Below are 13,778 nucleotides of genomic sequence, written 5' to 3'. Positions count from 1 at the left end.
TTTGCCACATAATTGAGTGGCCGGGTGTGAGTGTCTGGGTATCTGAGTGCCGCCTGAGCCCCTGATGGCAAATGAGAAGCAAATTTAAAATTTTACACTTGACTTAGCATTGTTGTCCTGCCATTTCACACGATACAAACTCACACTCGTACACACCCATACTGCAGCACCAACATCGCTATTGTGCCCTCGCATCCCCCAAAGGCGATCATCCGATATTTGAGTAAACATATATGCACATCGTTCTGGGTAGTTTTCAAAATGTTTATTTTTCACTTGACATTTATGCAACTTTTCGTTTGCTCCTTTTGATTTTGCTTGCCACTTAAACGCTACAGGTAATTGTATAATTTAAATCTATATATGGCATTCGAGGTTCTAAGCACTAGCATAGTAAGTATATTTTACAAAAACTATATACAGCGGGTAATCGAAAGAATCGAAGTAACAAAGGAAATCTCTGGCCGAACACTAAACACACACTTAAAGCAGTTTGACATTTACAGTTTATCCTTGTGATCCACCGATCCACCTCCGGCCGCAGGACCTGCCCCTCCCGCCTCCGCCCGGCCTCGCTTTTCGAACAGTTGCAACAATCGCTGTTGCATCTTGCAATTTTATGAGTGCGAGTGGCTGAGATGGTGGGCGCCCAGGGGGTGGAAGTAGGGGCCGTACGGCGGATAGGGCACCGCGTGCGAGTACAGGAGTCCGCTGGCATACGCCCCTGGTCCGAAGGAGCCGCCGCCGGGCGGGGGGATGGTGGGGGAGTTTACGTCCATGCCGGGGTTCTGCTTCTTCCACTTGGTGCGGCGGTTCTGGAACCAGATCTTAACCTGGAAAAGGATGATGGGAAATGACATTGTTAAAAAGGGATTCATTTCATACTGCGTACTTAGTTAATTCTATAATCTACTCTAGTCTTAACTTTTGCATATTTAAATTTCCATATTAAAATTGTTAAACAGGAAAGTTTATTCCTTAGATTTAGTCACTCAATAGAACTGCTTCCTTGTATGCTTTAACCAACATTTGGCTAACTATTCGAGTACCTAACTTTTCTAGATTTTGATCCTTTTCAATAAAGTACTTAATCATTGCTCACCTGTGTCTCCGTCAGGCTCAAGCTGAGAGCCAAGTTCAGTCGCTCGCAGACGCTGAGATATCTGGTGGTCTTGAACTTGTTCTCCAGGGAAACTAGTTGCTCGTACGTGAAGGCGGTGCGAGCTCGTCGAGGCTTTGAACCGCCTCCGCCGCCTCCTCCGCCGGACTTTCCATCCCCATTACGACTGCCTCCCTTTTTGGAGTCCGTCTCGCTGCTGGGATCGTCAATATCGCTGCCATCGTCGCACATATCGTCCTGATCCATGTCATTCAGATCCTGGGCTGCAAGACAAAAAAGAAGAGGAGATTTGGGCTTGATAAGTTCTGCGTGTCTCTCTTTTTGCATAAGTCAACAGGCTAGGGCCATCCATCACAGGCAAATGGCAATGTCCTGGGGGATTGGCAAACGGAAATCAATCACCTCGGCGACCGCATCATTGTTCGATTAATTGGAATTTTTCGGCACATGTTGGCGCACATGTGACTGCCGGATGACCAGTCCGCAATTTTTCCGAGGGCGGAGTGTCTGGCCCCTTTGATTGCCATGATTCGACAATCAAAATTCAATTAAGGCAGCTCACCAACTGGCCAACTGGGGAACTGTGTACGTGGGTGTGCCTTTCAGCGAAATATCAGTTACCAATTACGGCATTGCCTTTTTGCCACTCTGATTGCGTCATATTATGCAATAGTAAGCCAAATTCGGTAACCGAAAATATTGTAAGCCGCTAAGAACTTTGCTTGTTAACAAATTTCTTTTGCGGGGGCGTAGGGCAATTTTGCGGTGAACCCCTTTCAAAGCTGCGGAATCGATTCAGCCGGGCGAAAAAAGGGTCGGCAAAAGTGTCAACCCTCCATCAAGGATGCTCGCGTTGGCCCTGCTAATTGGCCAACATGATTGGCCGTGTTTGCATGAAATTAGAGGGCGCAGAGTGGCGAGTGCGCCTAAGAGTGCACCGCAGACTGGCCGGCAATTAAACCGAAAATTAACGTGAACGCTTCATTTAATATTTAACGAATTTCGAGACATCCGCAGAGTGGGCACACTACCATTTACCGCCGGTAATGGGCTGTGGAGTGTTTGCAGGCACTTTGATATGCATTAATGGCACATTAGATGCCCGCCAGCCCCATCAATATCTAACCGATTCGAGTCGACGACTGGCCCTGACCACAATTGGTTTGAGTCAATTGAATTAACAGCCACGAAAACCAACGGCGAAAATCGACAGACAGACAGGCAGACGCGCTTAATGCGCTGCCAAACAAATGAGGAAAGTTCAAAGGGCAGTCGAGAATGTCGGGGAAGTCGGGAGGCGGGGGGCGGAAAAGCCAGCGCTGCTAATATGCGTTGCAACCGCAATTTTGCTGGACGATCCAGGGCGCCTAATTACGCTGACCATTCAACTGAGAGCTGCAACGTGGCGTATGCGTGATGTCTAGCAGTCAAGTGGGGGAAAATGGGGAAAGCCCGTCGGACGCAGTTCAATATTTGTGCTGACGTTTAATTAAACTGAAAGGATTATGCATATTTGCGTAGGGTAATCTGAATATTATGTGGAGGGAAATTTGCCTTTACTTTCTTCAATTATAAAATCAAGCATAAAATAAGGCCGTTCCTAATTTAATGTCTTTGTACATAGGATTCTTAATGCACTTGCATTCTAGATACATTTAAACATAATGACTTATTAATGTTTAACTATATACTTTTATATACCACAAATTGCCTTCAAAAATAATCCACCTCATTTAAAAGAGCATTGCTCAATAAAATCGATTCAACTGCCTTAAATATTTAACGCATAATGTAAACTGCCGTAAAGGCAAGAATCATTACGAAATTCTTATCTGTCTGGTGTCTGCCATTAACAAAATGGCTGCTGTTAATTATAATTATGACGAAAGCACTTCATAAGCAATGTTGATGATATGGCGGAGACAAGGAGGCTGAAAACGAGAGGCTCACATGATGGGGAGTGAAATTTCCAAAGGAAGGAGGGACAGAGGGTAGCTGAAATTACAACATACAATTTAAACTTAATTATGAAATCCGAGTGTTAATTACCACAAACTGTCGCATAATTTAGCCCACACACACAGGGTCTTGCTGGAAATGGCTTATAAATTTGAAGTTCTTTGTGCCGGGGCAATCATTGTAATCGCATCCGCCTGGCCAATGCGACCCCGGGGAGCATTTGTCGTCTCATTTTGCCATTTTCATAAAATAATAAATGAGTGGCTGATGGACGGATATACTCGTAAAACCGGGCCGAGCTCTCTGGCTCTGGAAATTGTCGCTTAACTTGACTTTACGGCAACTGCAAGAAGGCGAAATGGAGCTCGGCATTACACACACACATATAGACACAGATACAAACACAGGAATCCCACGAGTCCTGTCGCCCATAAAAGCACACGCGAGAGAAGAGAGCGAACGAGGGAGAGACAGAAAGAGAGAGCGCCAAATTGAGTGCTGAAAAAGAATAAAAGTTTTTCGCAGCCATTTTACATTTTTGTTTCGGGGTTGGTTGCTCGGCCTGTGTGTTTGTGCTCCAACCTCCATCCCTGTACCGCCCACATTTAAATGTCGGCCACCCCCGGATTTTGCCGTCCCTTTCCCCAGCTCAGACCGGTTATCGCTTGTTTTTTCATATGACTTTTGGGGCGCATTTCAGTTGCTTTTCTGGCTATCTGGATTATGCAGACAATATGTGGCTTTATTGTTGCAAATGTGCCTAGCTCGTGTTGTTAGTTTTACGTTTTGCAATTTAAATGAAATGCAAATTGCTGCGCCTGAAACGCAATGAATGGCTCCTTCGAGAATTGCAGTTAGCCCCGGCGTATGCGTAATATTTGTAAATTATTAACCAGCTGCAGATGCGCCAAGTGAAGGAGCGAAAGGAGCGCAAGGAGCGAGTGTCCTGGTGACATAAAATCTAATTAGTCGCAATGACAAAGGGCCGCATAATTACGCTAATCTAAACCGAAGCGAAGGCATTAACACCTCCTCCCACAAGAACGTAAAACAGGGGGTTGGGGGTGGGGCTTTGAATCTCTCGCTGTCTGAGTGTGTGTGTGTGTGTGCGACAGCTCCATTGAAGCGCCTAATGAATGTGCGGTAATTAAGTACCTTGCTAATTAATGACTACAGCAACACCAAGCAACAATCGTTGAATGCCAGCCGGCAAACAGTGCGTATGCGTGATGCACACACATACCCGACTGTCTGTCTATAGGTCTCCTGTCTGTGTGTGTATCCTGCCTTGGGGTTGCTGTAAACTGGCAGCAACATAATCATTTCCAACATCATTATCGTGGCAAAGTTGCCCCGGCTGACTGTCGACTGTCTGCCTCCATTTCAGTGCTCTCCACCACTCCACTGCACATCCAAGCCCACCTACACCCACACATCCACATCGACATCCCAACCCCCTTTCATGGGGTCGTTGGCGCGGCCATTGAGTCGGTTTTATTAGCAGTTATGTTCGCAGCCCTCGCCCGCCATTGATGAAGTTAATTGTGTTTTATTAACACAAACACAAATGCGCAAACAGCAAAGCCGACTGTCGGAAATGGCCGATAATGTGGCGTTGATAATGATGTGGATGTGAATGTGCCTGGGAGTGTTGATGTGAATGTCGATGTGAATGGTCATTCCACCGTGGCCAGCGAAACGCCATTTTCCGTGTTTATAATTTTCTACATAAGCGCTTAACGAATTGCCCATTAAGAGCAGTCGTAGTGCGGCGGCTTAAAACTGGTTAATTAATTGGCAATATAAATTGAACATTGCTTCTTGGATAAACACAAATACGAGAGCTTCAAAGAGACCAAAGAGAATGGGTTATTGCAGCCGATCGAAATACAGTCCAACCTCGAGTGTTTAAAATATTTTTACAGACTTAAAAAAATACTTTAAGGTAAATTGCTAGAAAGGGTATAAGTGCTCTTACACTGTTTAAAGAAATAGTAGGTATATATACAACTTTTTTATTGAAGCATACTGAATATGGATAGTCCATAGTCCAGATCTCCAAATGGCATAATAATATTGTCATTACCCGTTTAATTAATACCCATTTGCCAATTAGTTCTACTCGTTTCATAATCAGACCATGAGCAGCGTTCAAACAAACCACGCAGAACTTAAACTTAAGCTCCATCAGCCAAAACCCCATAAGCATTTACCTTCTTTTTACTATTTTTTTGCAGCTTTGGCCAGCGGCTTAGCGATGGTATCGCCATGACCCCCGCCCACAACAACTTCAATCAAATTTGCAAATTTTTATTTGAACAATTGCTTTGCAACGAGCCAAGCATGAAAATCAATTAATTTTCAGCAAAATTTTAGCCAGCCATCGAAGGAAAAAAGGCAGCAAAGGCATCGAAAAAATCATTGGGAACCCGAAACCTGATCCGCAGCAAGACAAACAGTTGGTAGGGGGAAAACAGAGAGTGAAAAAAGGAATTTAGCTTCCCAGCTGGCTATGGCTTTTCCCCAATTAAAACATCAATCAATCAATTAAAAGCAATTCTATTGAAAATCCTTATTGGATATGAGTGCAGCTTTTTCGGTCTAAACAAGTTTGCGTTGGAAAAACGAAGAGTGCCAGCCTTCCAAATCGGAGATCCTTTTTTTTTTTTTTTTTGGTTGCTCTGGCATTTGCGCATTTGTTTGCCATTGAATATACGCAAAATATAAATGCTTTCATGGCCAACATAAACACAGCACCCAATCACCAACACACCCGCACCTACATATGTACGTGACTTGCGCCGGAAAGCAGGCAACACAAAAAATCCCAGGGACTTCGAAATGGCAGAGTCCCAGCTTTCGAGGGTGCTGCTGGCAAAACAGAAAGCCAAATTCAAAATCAAAACATACCCAAAAACGATACAAGCAGCAGTATAAATATAACATGTGCCTTCAACCACCCACAGGAATCCCGGGCACAGAAAAAAACAGAATATGCGGATGGCAAGTCGAGCTGTTTGCAGGTGTCCTGCCCATCCCCTTTCACTGCCCGTGTACTCGAGCACGGAGTGTTGCACAGAGACACTCGGGGGAACGTGCCCGGTTGGCGTGTCCTGAATTTCCCCCGATTTCAATCAAATCAGACAGCTAACCATCAAAGTGATTGCGGACTCATAGGGTGTGGGGCCGGGGTCTAAGTCAGTTGAGAAATGAATATCCCTACTCACCAGACATATCCTCGCTCTGATCGTCATCCAAACGCTCCTGCATTTCCTCGTCCCGCTCGTAGCTCCACTGCCTGGGATGGCCGAAAGGACCACTTGGCAGCTTGTTACCCGTGAACTTGTTCGGATCCAGGATGTTCTCCACGGAGAAGGCCAGACGCTTGGTGGCCGCATCACGCTCACTGGAGGCACTCGTGGAGGCCGAACTCGGATTCGCCGCGGCACTGCTGTTCACCGATCGCGTCAGATCCACTGGGCAGACCTACAAGGATATAGGGGGAAAGTAGTGATATAGAAATAATGCTTGATAATGAACTCTTTATTTGCAAGCAATGTTAACCATTTTACGTTGAATAAACGCTACGTTTAAAGGCCAAACTGATCTCAAAAACGAACATTATTTTTATGTTTTTTTGCAAAAATGGGTCAAGTAATTATTTTGATAGCAGCTTTAATTAAGAACTAGTTGCATTTTCTTGGTAAGTTTTTAAACTGAGTGTTTAAAAGAATATCTTGATCGTCGACTGGCGAACTACTTAAAATTCGTGTGTCTTAGTTGTTCTAGATGATATCATTTAGTTAAACTAAAATTAATATAGAAATCAAATCAAACTCCTCAACTTACCATAAGTTTAAAAACAAAATTGAAAATCTCAAAATCATGTTATAAACGTACAAAAAGTTTAATTTTGGCATGTTTTCTCGACCAAGTGTTAATTGGGTTAATTACACGAACGCTAAGTCTAATAAAAAAAATTAATTGAGCAGAACATAAAATCAATTTGTATAAGCCAACGCTAATAAAGGCTACCAACTGGGTGGGCAATAAATTTCAACATTAACAATCAATTTGATATTTATGTTTTCAAATTTTCACTAACAAACTTTATGTTTGAACTAGAATTCTCATAAATCCATGTTGTATAATTTGCACTTTATCTAAACTCTTTCTATATGATTTTTCGATATCCTTTGCACTTTGAATCTAGTTATCTTACCGACGGCGTGCTGTGCGATCCATCGTTGCTGTCCTCGTCGTTGCCATCGACGTTGAGCTCCTCGCTGGTGTCGCTCCTCGCGTATGTGGCTGCTGCAATTTGACGCGAGGTGGCCGCCGCTGCAGCTGCCGCCGCCGCCAGGCCGCCCAGCTGTATTCGGAATCCGTAGTCGCTCAAGTCGCGTCCGCTGGGTGAGCCGGAGCTGGAGTTGGAGATGGAGGTGCTGGCGTTGGACACAGAGTTCGAGACGGACGCCAAGGCGGAAGTGCTGGAAGCTTGGGTGGTGCGGGCTGCGACCGCAGCCACCAGCTTGATCCGCTCGAGATCCATGTCCGATGGTGCGGCAACCTGCTGCTGCTGTGGTGGCTGCGAGGAATGTGGCGGATTTTGGGGTGGAGCGATGGGTGGACTCATCTGCTGGTCGGAATGCATGGCCGGGGATGTGGGCGGCGACAGGGGCGAGGTGGCCGGCGAGGGTGGGGCGGTGCTGCTGCTGCTGGGAGCCCTCAAATGGAAGACCGCCGACGGATGCGGATGGGGATGCGGATGAGGGTGTGGATGCGGATGCTGATGCGGATGTGCTGGGTGCTGGTGATGCTGATGCTGATGGTGGTGCATGTGCTGCTGGGCGGCGGCCAGGAACTGCGGGTTCTGCAGCAAGTGGGGATGCTGCTGCAGCAGGGCCGCATGTGGATGCTGCAGTGGCTCCGGCCTTGCCAAGTGGCGCACGGCATTCAGTTCCAGGAGCTTTCGCTGCTGGGCTGGCGAGGAGAAGCTTACGGATCCCACCGAAGCTGGAGGGGATTGCGAGCGACGTGTATTGCTGTTTGCATTGTGGTTAGTTAGACTGCTGTTGTTGTTGTGATTGGGCTTCTCCTTATCCTGGGAGTCCTCCTGCAAGGGGCTCAAGCGGCTGAGCAAGCTGCCCGATTCACTGCTCATCTGCTTGAGCCGTTCGAGGGAGTACCTCAGCTCCTGCTCCTGTTTTCCCGCCACCGCTGCGCCATTGGCGCTGATGATGAACTTGGGTATCTTGGCCGCTGGCGGAGTGCTGCCCCCACCTGTGCCGGACACCACACTGTCCGCACTCGCCACATCCGGCGAGGTGTTGGACTTTGGCGAGTCCGGGTTCGAGTTGGGACTCATCAGGCCACCGACGGCTGTGTTTTGGGCTGAAGCACTATCGCTGGCCTTTTGCGCCGGCGATTGCAACATGACCATTTTTGGGTCTTTGGGTATATTGTCTTGGATTCACTGGGCGTTCACTGAGAGTTCGAGTTCACTGAGTGTTCACTGCGCGATGTGTGTCTTGTCACCTTGAGGGCAGCCAATCGACTGAATCCGGAGATGCCAATATCCGACGTGGACGCTGCCTATGCTGCTGCTGATGCCGTCGTCCGACGTCCGATTATCCTGGTCGTAATCCGCGCGCGACGACTCACACGCTCAAGAGCCAGAAGCGTAATGATGAGGGTTGTTTCCGATTTCTCCGAGTTCTTAATCCAACAGATGTGCCGTGTTGTGTGCCTGTGGCAAGTCAACAGCTAAATGCTGATGCTGCTGCTGCTGCCGCTTCTGGTGGTAGTGCTGGTTATGGTGGTGGTGGTGGTGGTGGCAGTTTTCGTGGTATGGTGGTGGTTTTCGCTTTGAGTGACTCTCTGTGCGGCGCTCTACACGCCCACCGCTGAGTGGTTCTTTGAGTGGATTGGCTCCTCCCCGCCGTGGCTCTAATCTCTACTAGCATCTAATGATTTAATTTGCCTTCCACTCGTTAGCAAATGTAATGGTCTGTCGCAAGTCTAAGCCACAGAGCGGCAGGATGCGAGCGCGAGAGGAGAGGATTCCCGAGTCCTGTTTTACATAGTTCTTCACTCAACTGTAATAGCCACCCGATGGAAACAAAGGCCAGCCATACAGCCATACAGCCATACAGCTAGCCAGCTGTCCAGCCATCCATGCAGCCTTCGCCTCCCGAGGATGTGAGTAATTGTCAAATTATTTAGCGCAAAATTTGTTTGTTTATGCGGTTGGGTGCTTGCGAAATGGATCTCAACTTTTTGCACATTTCTCTCAGTTCTTGTGTTTATTTTTTTGTACTATATGTTTTTCTGTTTCATATTTTCGCCAGTTGTGTGTTGAGTTTGCTTTGCTTTTGGCATGCCTGGTTTGTTCTTAGTCATTTATGCATGAATGCTTTGTGCCTTCTTCAGCTTAATTGAATTTTTGAATATTTTCGTGGCCGTAATTATGTTGCTAATTAGTTGGCTTATTTACTCTTCGCTTTTCATTTCTTTTTTTATTCGAACGAAAAAAAACGCATCCTTGTGGCTTTCCTCCTTGACACTTCCTATGTAAAACTCAAAGCGTTCGAGGGGGACAGCCGCACTATAGCCGTGCTCTTCTGCTCGCTCCCTCTCTTTCGTCGGGCTTCTTTCTCTCTTACTCCTGCGCCTGCTCGCTCTCGGAAAATTCTTTAAAATTGAACAAAAATTTATATGCGCTTTGGCACAGACGATTTAATATCGCATCCAATTTGCGGTTTATACGCATCGCAGCAGTGGCCTTCAGTGGGGCGGGTTGGGTGGTCGATGGGTGAATGGATGGATAGCTGGATGGCTGGTTCACTGGGGATAGGCCACTCGGCTCTGGGGGTTTTTCTCCTGATTCCTTTTTGGTTGTGGGGACAATGGGGCGTATAAGTGACATCGTTAAATGGACGCCGGGCGCTGCTTAATGAACTCCGACGCTGGAAAGTTGGGTGTTAGCTACTGCTTCTATATATCCACTGGCTTCACTTCGCCGCTCGTTAGCAGGGCTCGTCTTCTTCCTTCTATAATTAACCGCAGATCGGGGTGGCGAAGGGAACTCGGATGCTTAATGAGCAGCTTGTTATGCCGTTTTTCGTTTTAATTAGTTTTAAGATGCTCGCCACCAACACCAGAGCGTCGGGCACTCATTTTAATTGGCCCATTGATGGCGGAATCTCGTATATACTGTACTCTGCACTCAGCGCATTATCACACTCGGTTGCTCATCCCCGACAGTGGGACATCCTTCGGCTGGGACCCTTTCTCGCTGTGTAATAAGTGGTTAACTCTTTACATGCAAAATTAAATGATGCGCATACGCACGGTAAAACCGCAAATTATTTTAATTGCTTGTCTCGTCATTATTCATTATTTAAGTGCGCTCAAACAGCCGACGTATACGGAATACGCTATAGCATGTGCATATATGTATGTATGTGTGCATGTATGCATAAGTGTGAGTGTGTGAGTGGGCCGGCAAAATTGGCAGTTCGCCAGACGCACACACGAAAGCCGCTGTTTACATAGACATCAAACTTTTTGCGCTGCGGAAAAGCGGAAAATTGCTCTTGCTGTCGCATGTGGCCTTCTCTCCCTCTCACTCTCGCTGTCTCTGTCGCTGTCTCGCTCACTATCTGATGTACTTACTCTTCCATTTAATTAGTGAAAATAAGTATTAAATGAGCAGCTCTTGTTAAAATAAATAGTGCATGCAATGGCGTCCGCCCGCCCCCTTTTCCTGTTTGCTTTTCCCGTTGGCTTTCAACAGGCTGTGCAAGATTTACAACTAATTAAAAGGCAAATAAAAGGCTAGCAGAGCGATGGGGAAAATCGGAAAATCGATAGGCTGATAATATGAGCCGCTGACCTCGCGACAAAAGGCAATTAAAAGCACAAGTGCGCGGTCATCTGCATAATTATGCGATAATTAAATTATTGCCAATTTATTTATAGGATTTCCCTTAGTTTTGCCATTCGTCTGCCCTAAGCCCTATCCCGTTGTATTTGTATATTTAATGAAGTGTGAGAGAGATGGCCTCCACTTTCGCTCTGCTCCGCTCCCACCCGCTCACTTCACCGCTAGCTCTGTTTATTCGGCCATTTTGTTGTTCGCACTCCACTCGCCGTAAGCCCCACGTTAATTTGTTTGACTAATTAAACTAATGAGCGTTCAAAGTTAATACATAAATTAGTCAGCCAGACGGGGTAAGCTCTCAAACTGGGCGAAAAGGGGCGGGCCTAAACTCATCTAATTCGGCCGTCAAATAATTATGTCATTTAATAAATCATTGGATTGGATTTCGCTTGGTCATTTGAAAGTTTTATGGCGTAGAAATTCGAGCTCAACTAATTGGCTTTTTCGTTGTAAATAGCTATTGAAGTCCCAAACCTCTAGTCGTTAATATATCGGGAAAGTGCATTAAATATTATTTCTGCTCTACATGAGATATATAACACCAAAACTATTTATTTAGAAATGATTGCTTTTTTAATAGCGAATTTGTATTAAAAATTAAGAAAAATTGTTCAGTGGCATTGATCTGCACCAATTAAACTCGTTACTCTTCGTTGAAACGTAAGAACAAGAAATTTATATAGAACAAGCAGTTAAAATCTGCTAGTTTATGTAATTTTGATTCGAAATATTGCAACGCTCATTTGGACAAACCAAACCTTTCATCCCGACAGTTTTAAAAAATGTTTTAAATTTAGAAATTGTATTCTTTACTTTGCTGATTTCGGTCGCCGCTGTGTTGTGCTCGTGGTCATTTTAAAGACTACAATTTTATAATTATTATTTTATAATATAATATCTAATATCTATTGCCTGAATATGGCTAAACGATACCAAACATATAGCCATTAGAGGATATATTTACATATAAATGTATAAATAATACTGAAAATAAAATTGAGTAAAGTAATTAATATTTTAATATTCAACCAAAAAAATATACTTCACGTAGGCAAAATTCAAATTTAAAAGCTCAACCTTAAATTGCAATTTTAAGCCCAATTAGAACACTAAATTCGGTGTAACTGCAACGAATTATTGATCTTATCATCGACGCTCAAACTGTGATTTTTTCCTTGCCATCGGCTAATCGAATGTGTGCCTAATCTGCATTAAAAATGTGCACCTAAAAGCCCATTAGCCCATCATCATTCACTGGCCGCCGCACTCGCTGGGCAAACAAGGACCAATCGCCGTGGTAGTTGTTGGTGCTGCCAGCTCGAATTAAATATGCTGCGCTAATTCCTCCATCAATTTGCAGCTCATTTCATATGCCAACCCATTTCGCAGGCCATCATCAGGGGGCATGGAAATGGGCATTGGGCAATGGGCGGTGGACATGGACAGGAGCTATCGAAGCACGTGGGCAGCCGCTCGAAATGCCGGCGGGCAATCGGCCGGATGAAAAGCGGATGGAGCGGGAAAACTAGTTTGCATTCAGCTTGTGCACGTAATTAGAAAATTTCCATTTCCAGGGGCAGGTGGCGCGAGGCGGCGGCTGGTGGAATGAAAACAAAAACAGAAACGTGCTAATTGCAAATTAATTATGCACGATATTGAATTTGCACTAAACGCAAAGGCGCTAACGGGAATGGTCCGCTAGAGAAAGTAGCAGGAAAGTGGAAAGTCCGGAAACGTGATTTGCATGAATACCACAATTTGCCTGATTTTTCTTCTTTGTCGGGAGGATCTCTCTTTCTCTCTCTGTCGCTCGCCCGCCTCTAATGGCCGACACGATTAAGTGTCCACAACAGCGGCATCAGCATATAAACAGCTAAAGTGTTAATTGCCATAAATGCTTGTCATTGTAGCGGTAAACGTTGGTAGATACTGCGCCAGCGCTCACCCATACACACACACACCCGCACACCCAAATGCAGAGAAAGAGAGACAGAGCGGAAACGGAAACGAAAACGATAACGGAAGCTGGAGCTGGAGCAGCGGAAAGGCATTTAGGCAGCGCACATCTCTGAGCACTTGCACTCAAATGAATGAAATGAACTGCTAAATTATGCACGCGATTTAACCCTCATTTTGCCAGCCGCAACTTTGCGCTGCCACCCACTCACCCATCCTGCCACCCACTTTTATCTCTCTCTCTCTCTCTCTGACTTTTAATTTGGCCGCTCATTGCGCACGCGCTATGCAAAATCGTTAGCTCTTCCGCTCAGCGAAACCCATCGCTGGCCACGCCCCTCAACCTGCAGCCAATGAGTGAAATCAGCGGGCACTCAAATCTTTTCAACATGGCCGCCAAACGGAAGTCACTCGAAGAGCGAGAGAGCGCGTTGTGTGGAAGTGTGAATGTGTGTGCGTGGCTTTCCCCTGCTGTGTTGGTCGTTTTGCAGACTTTTTGCACCTTTTATTTTGTCATTTGTGTGTAATTTCGGAAAATGTTGGCGACATTATGACGCTCGACGCCAGTTGGGCCGGGGTCGCGCGCTTAAGTGTCCTCCAGGGTACTTACTTCGTTAGCAGAAGTTTCTCGCCCTCCCTCGTCCTTCGTCCTTTGCGCGGCTCCTTGTTGCTGTTGGTTTTGTTGCTGTTGCTGTTGCTGTGGCGTTCGCCGTGCGGTGCCGCACTGTGCTTGTCGTTTTGCGGATGTGTCTCTTATTTTCATAACTGTAAATTGCTTTAGATATTAAGTCTGCTGTA

The 13,778-nt window shown here is 45.8% G+C and overlaps 1 protein-coding gene across 1 annotated transcript; it reads right to left on the bottom strand.

The window, feature by feature from the left end:
* Window positions 1–243: 243 nt before the first annotated feature.
* On the bottom strand, window positions 244–8,889 carry LOC6727176 (homeobox protein slou). The gene is made up of 4 exons (XM_002102532.4): window positions 7,302–8,889; window positions 6,307–6,565; window positions 1,103–1,383; window positions 244–833 (listed from the first exon to the last, which is right to left on the bottom strand). The coding sequence occupies exons 1-4, from the start codon at window positions 8,520–8,522 to the stop codon at window positions 618–620; spliced, it is 1,977 nt and encodes a 658-aa protein (XP_002102568.3). The 5' UTR covers window positions 8,523–8,889; the 3' UTR covers window positions 244–617.
* Window positions 8,890–13,778: the final 4,889 nt, after the last annotated feature.

This window comes from Drosophila simulans, chromosome 3R, assembly GCF_016746395.2.
Source record: "Drosophila simulans strain w501 chromosome 3R, Prin_Dsim_3.1, whole genome shotgun sequence".
Taxonomy (NCBI): domain Eukaryota; kingdom Metazoa; phylum Arthropoda; class Insecta; order Diptera; family Drosophilidae; genus Drosophila; species Drosophila simulans.
This window is presented reverse-complemented; position numbering and strand designations above follow the sequence as displayed.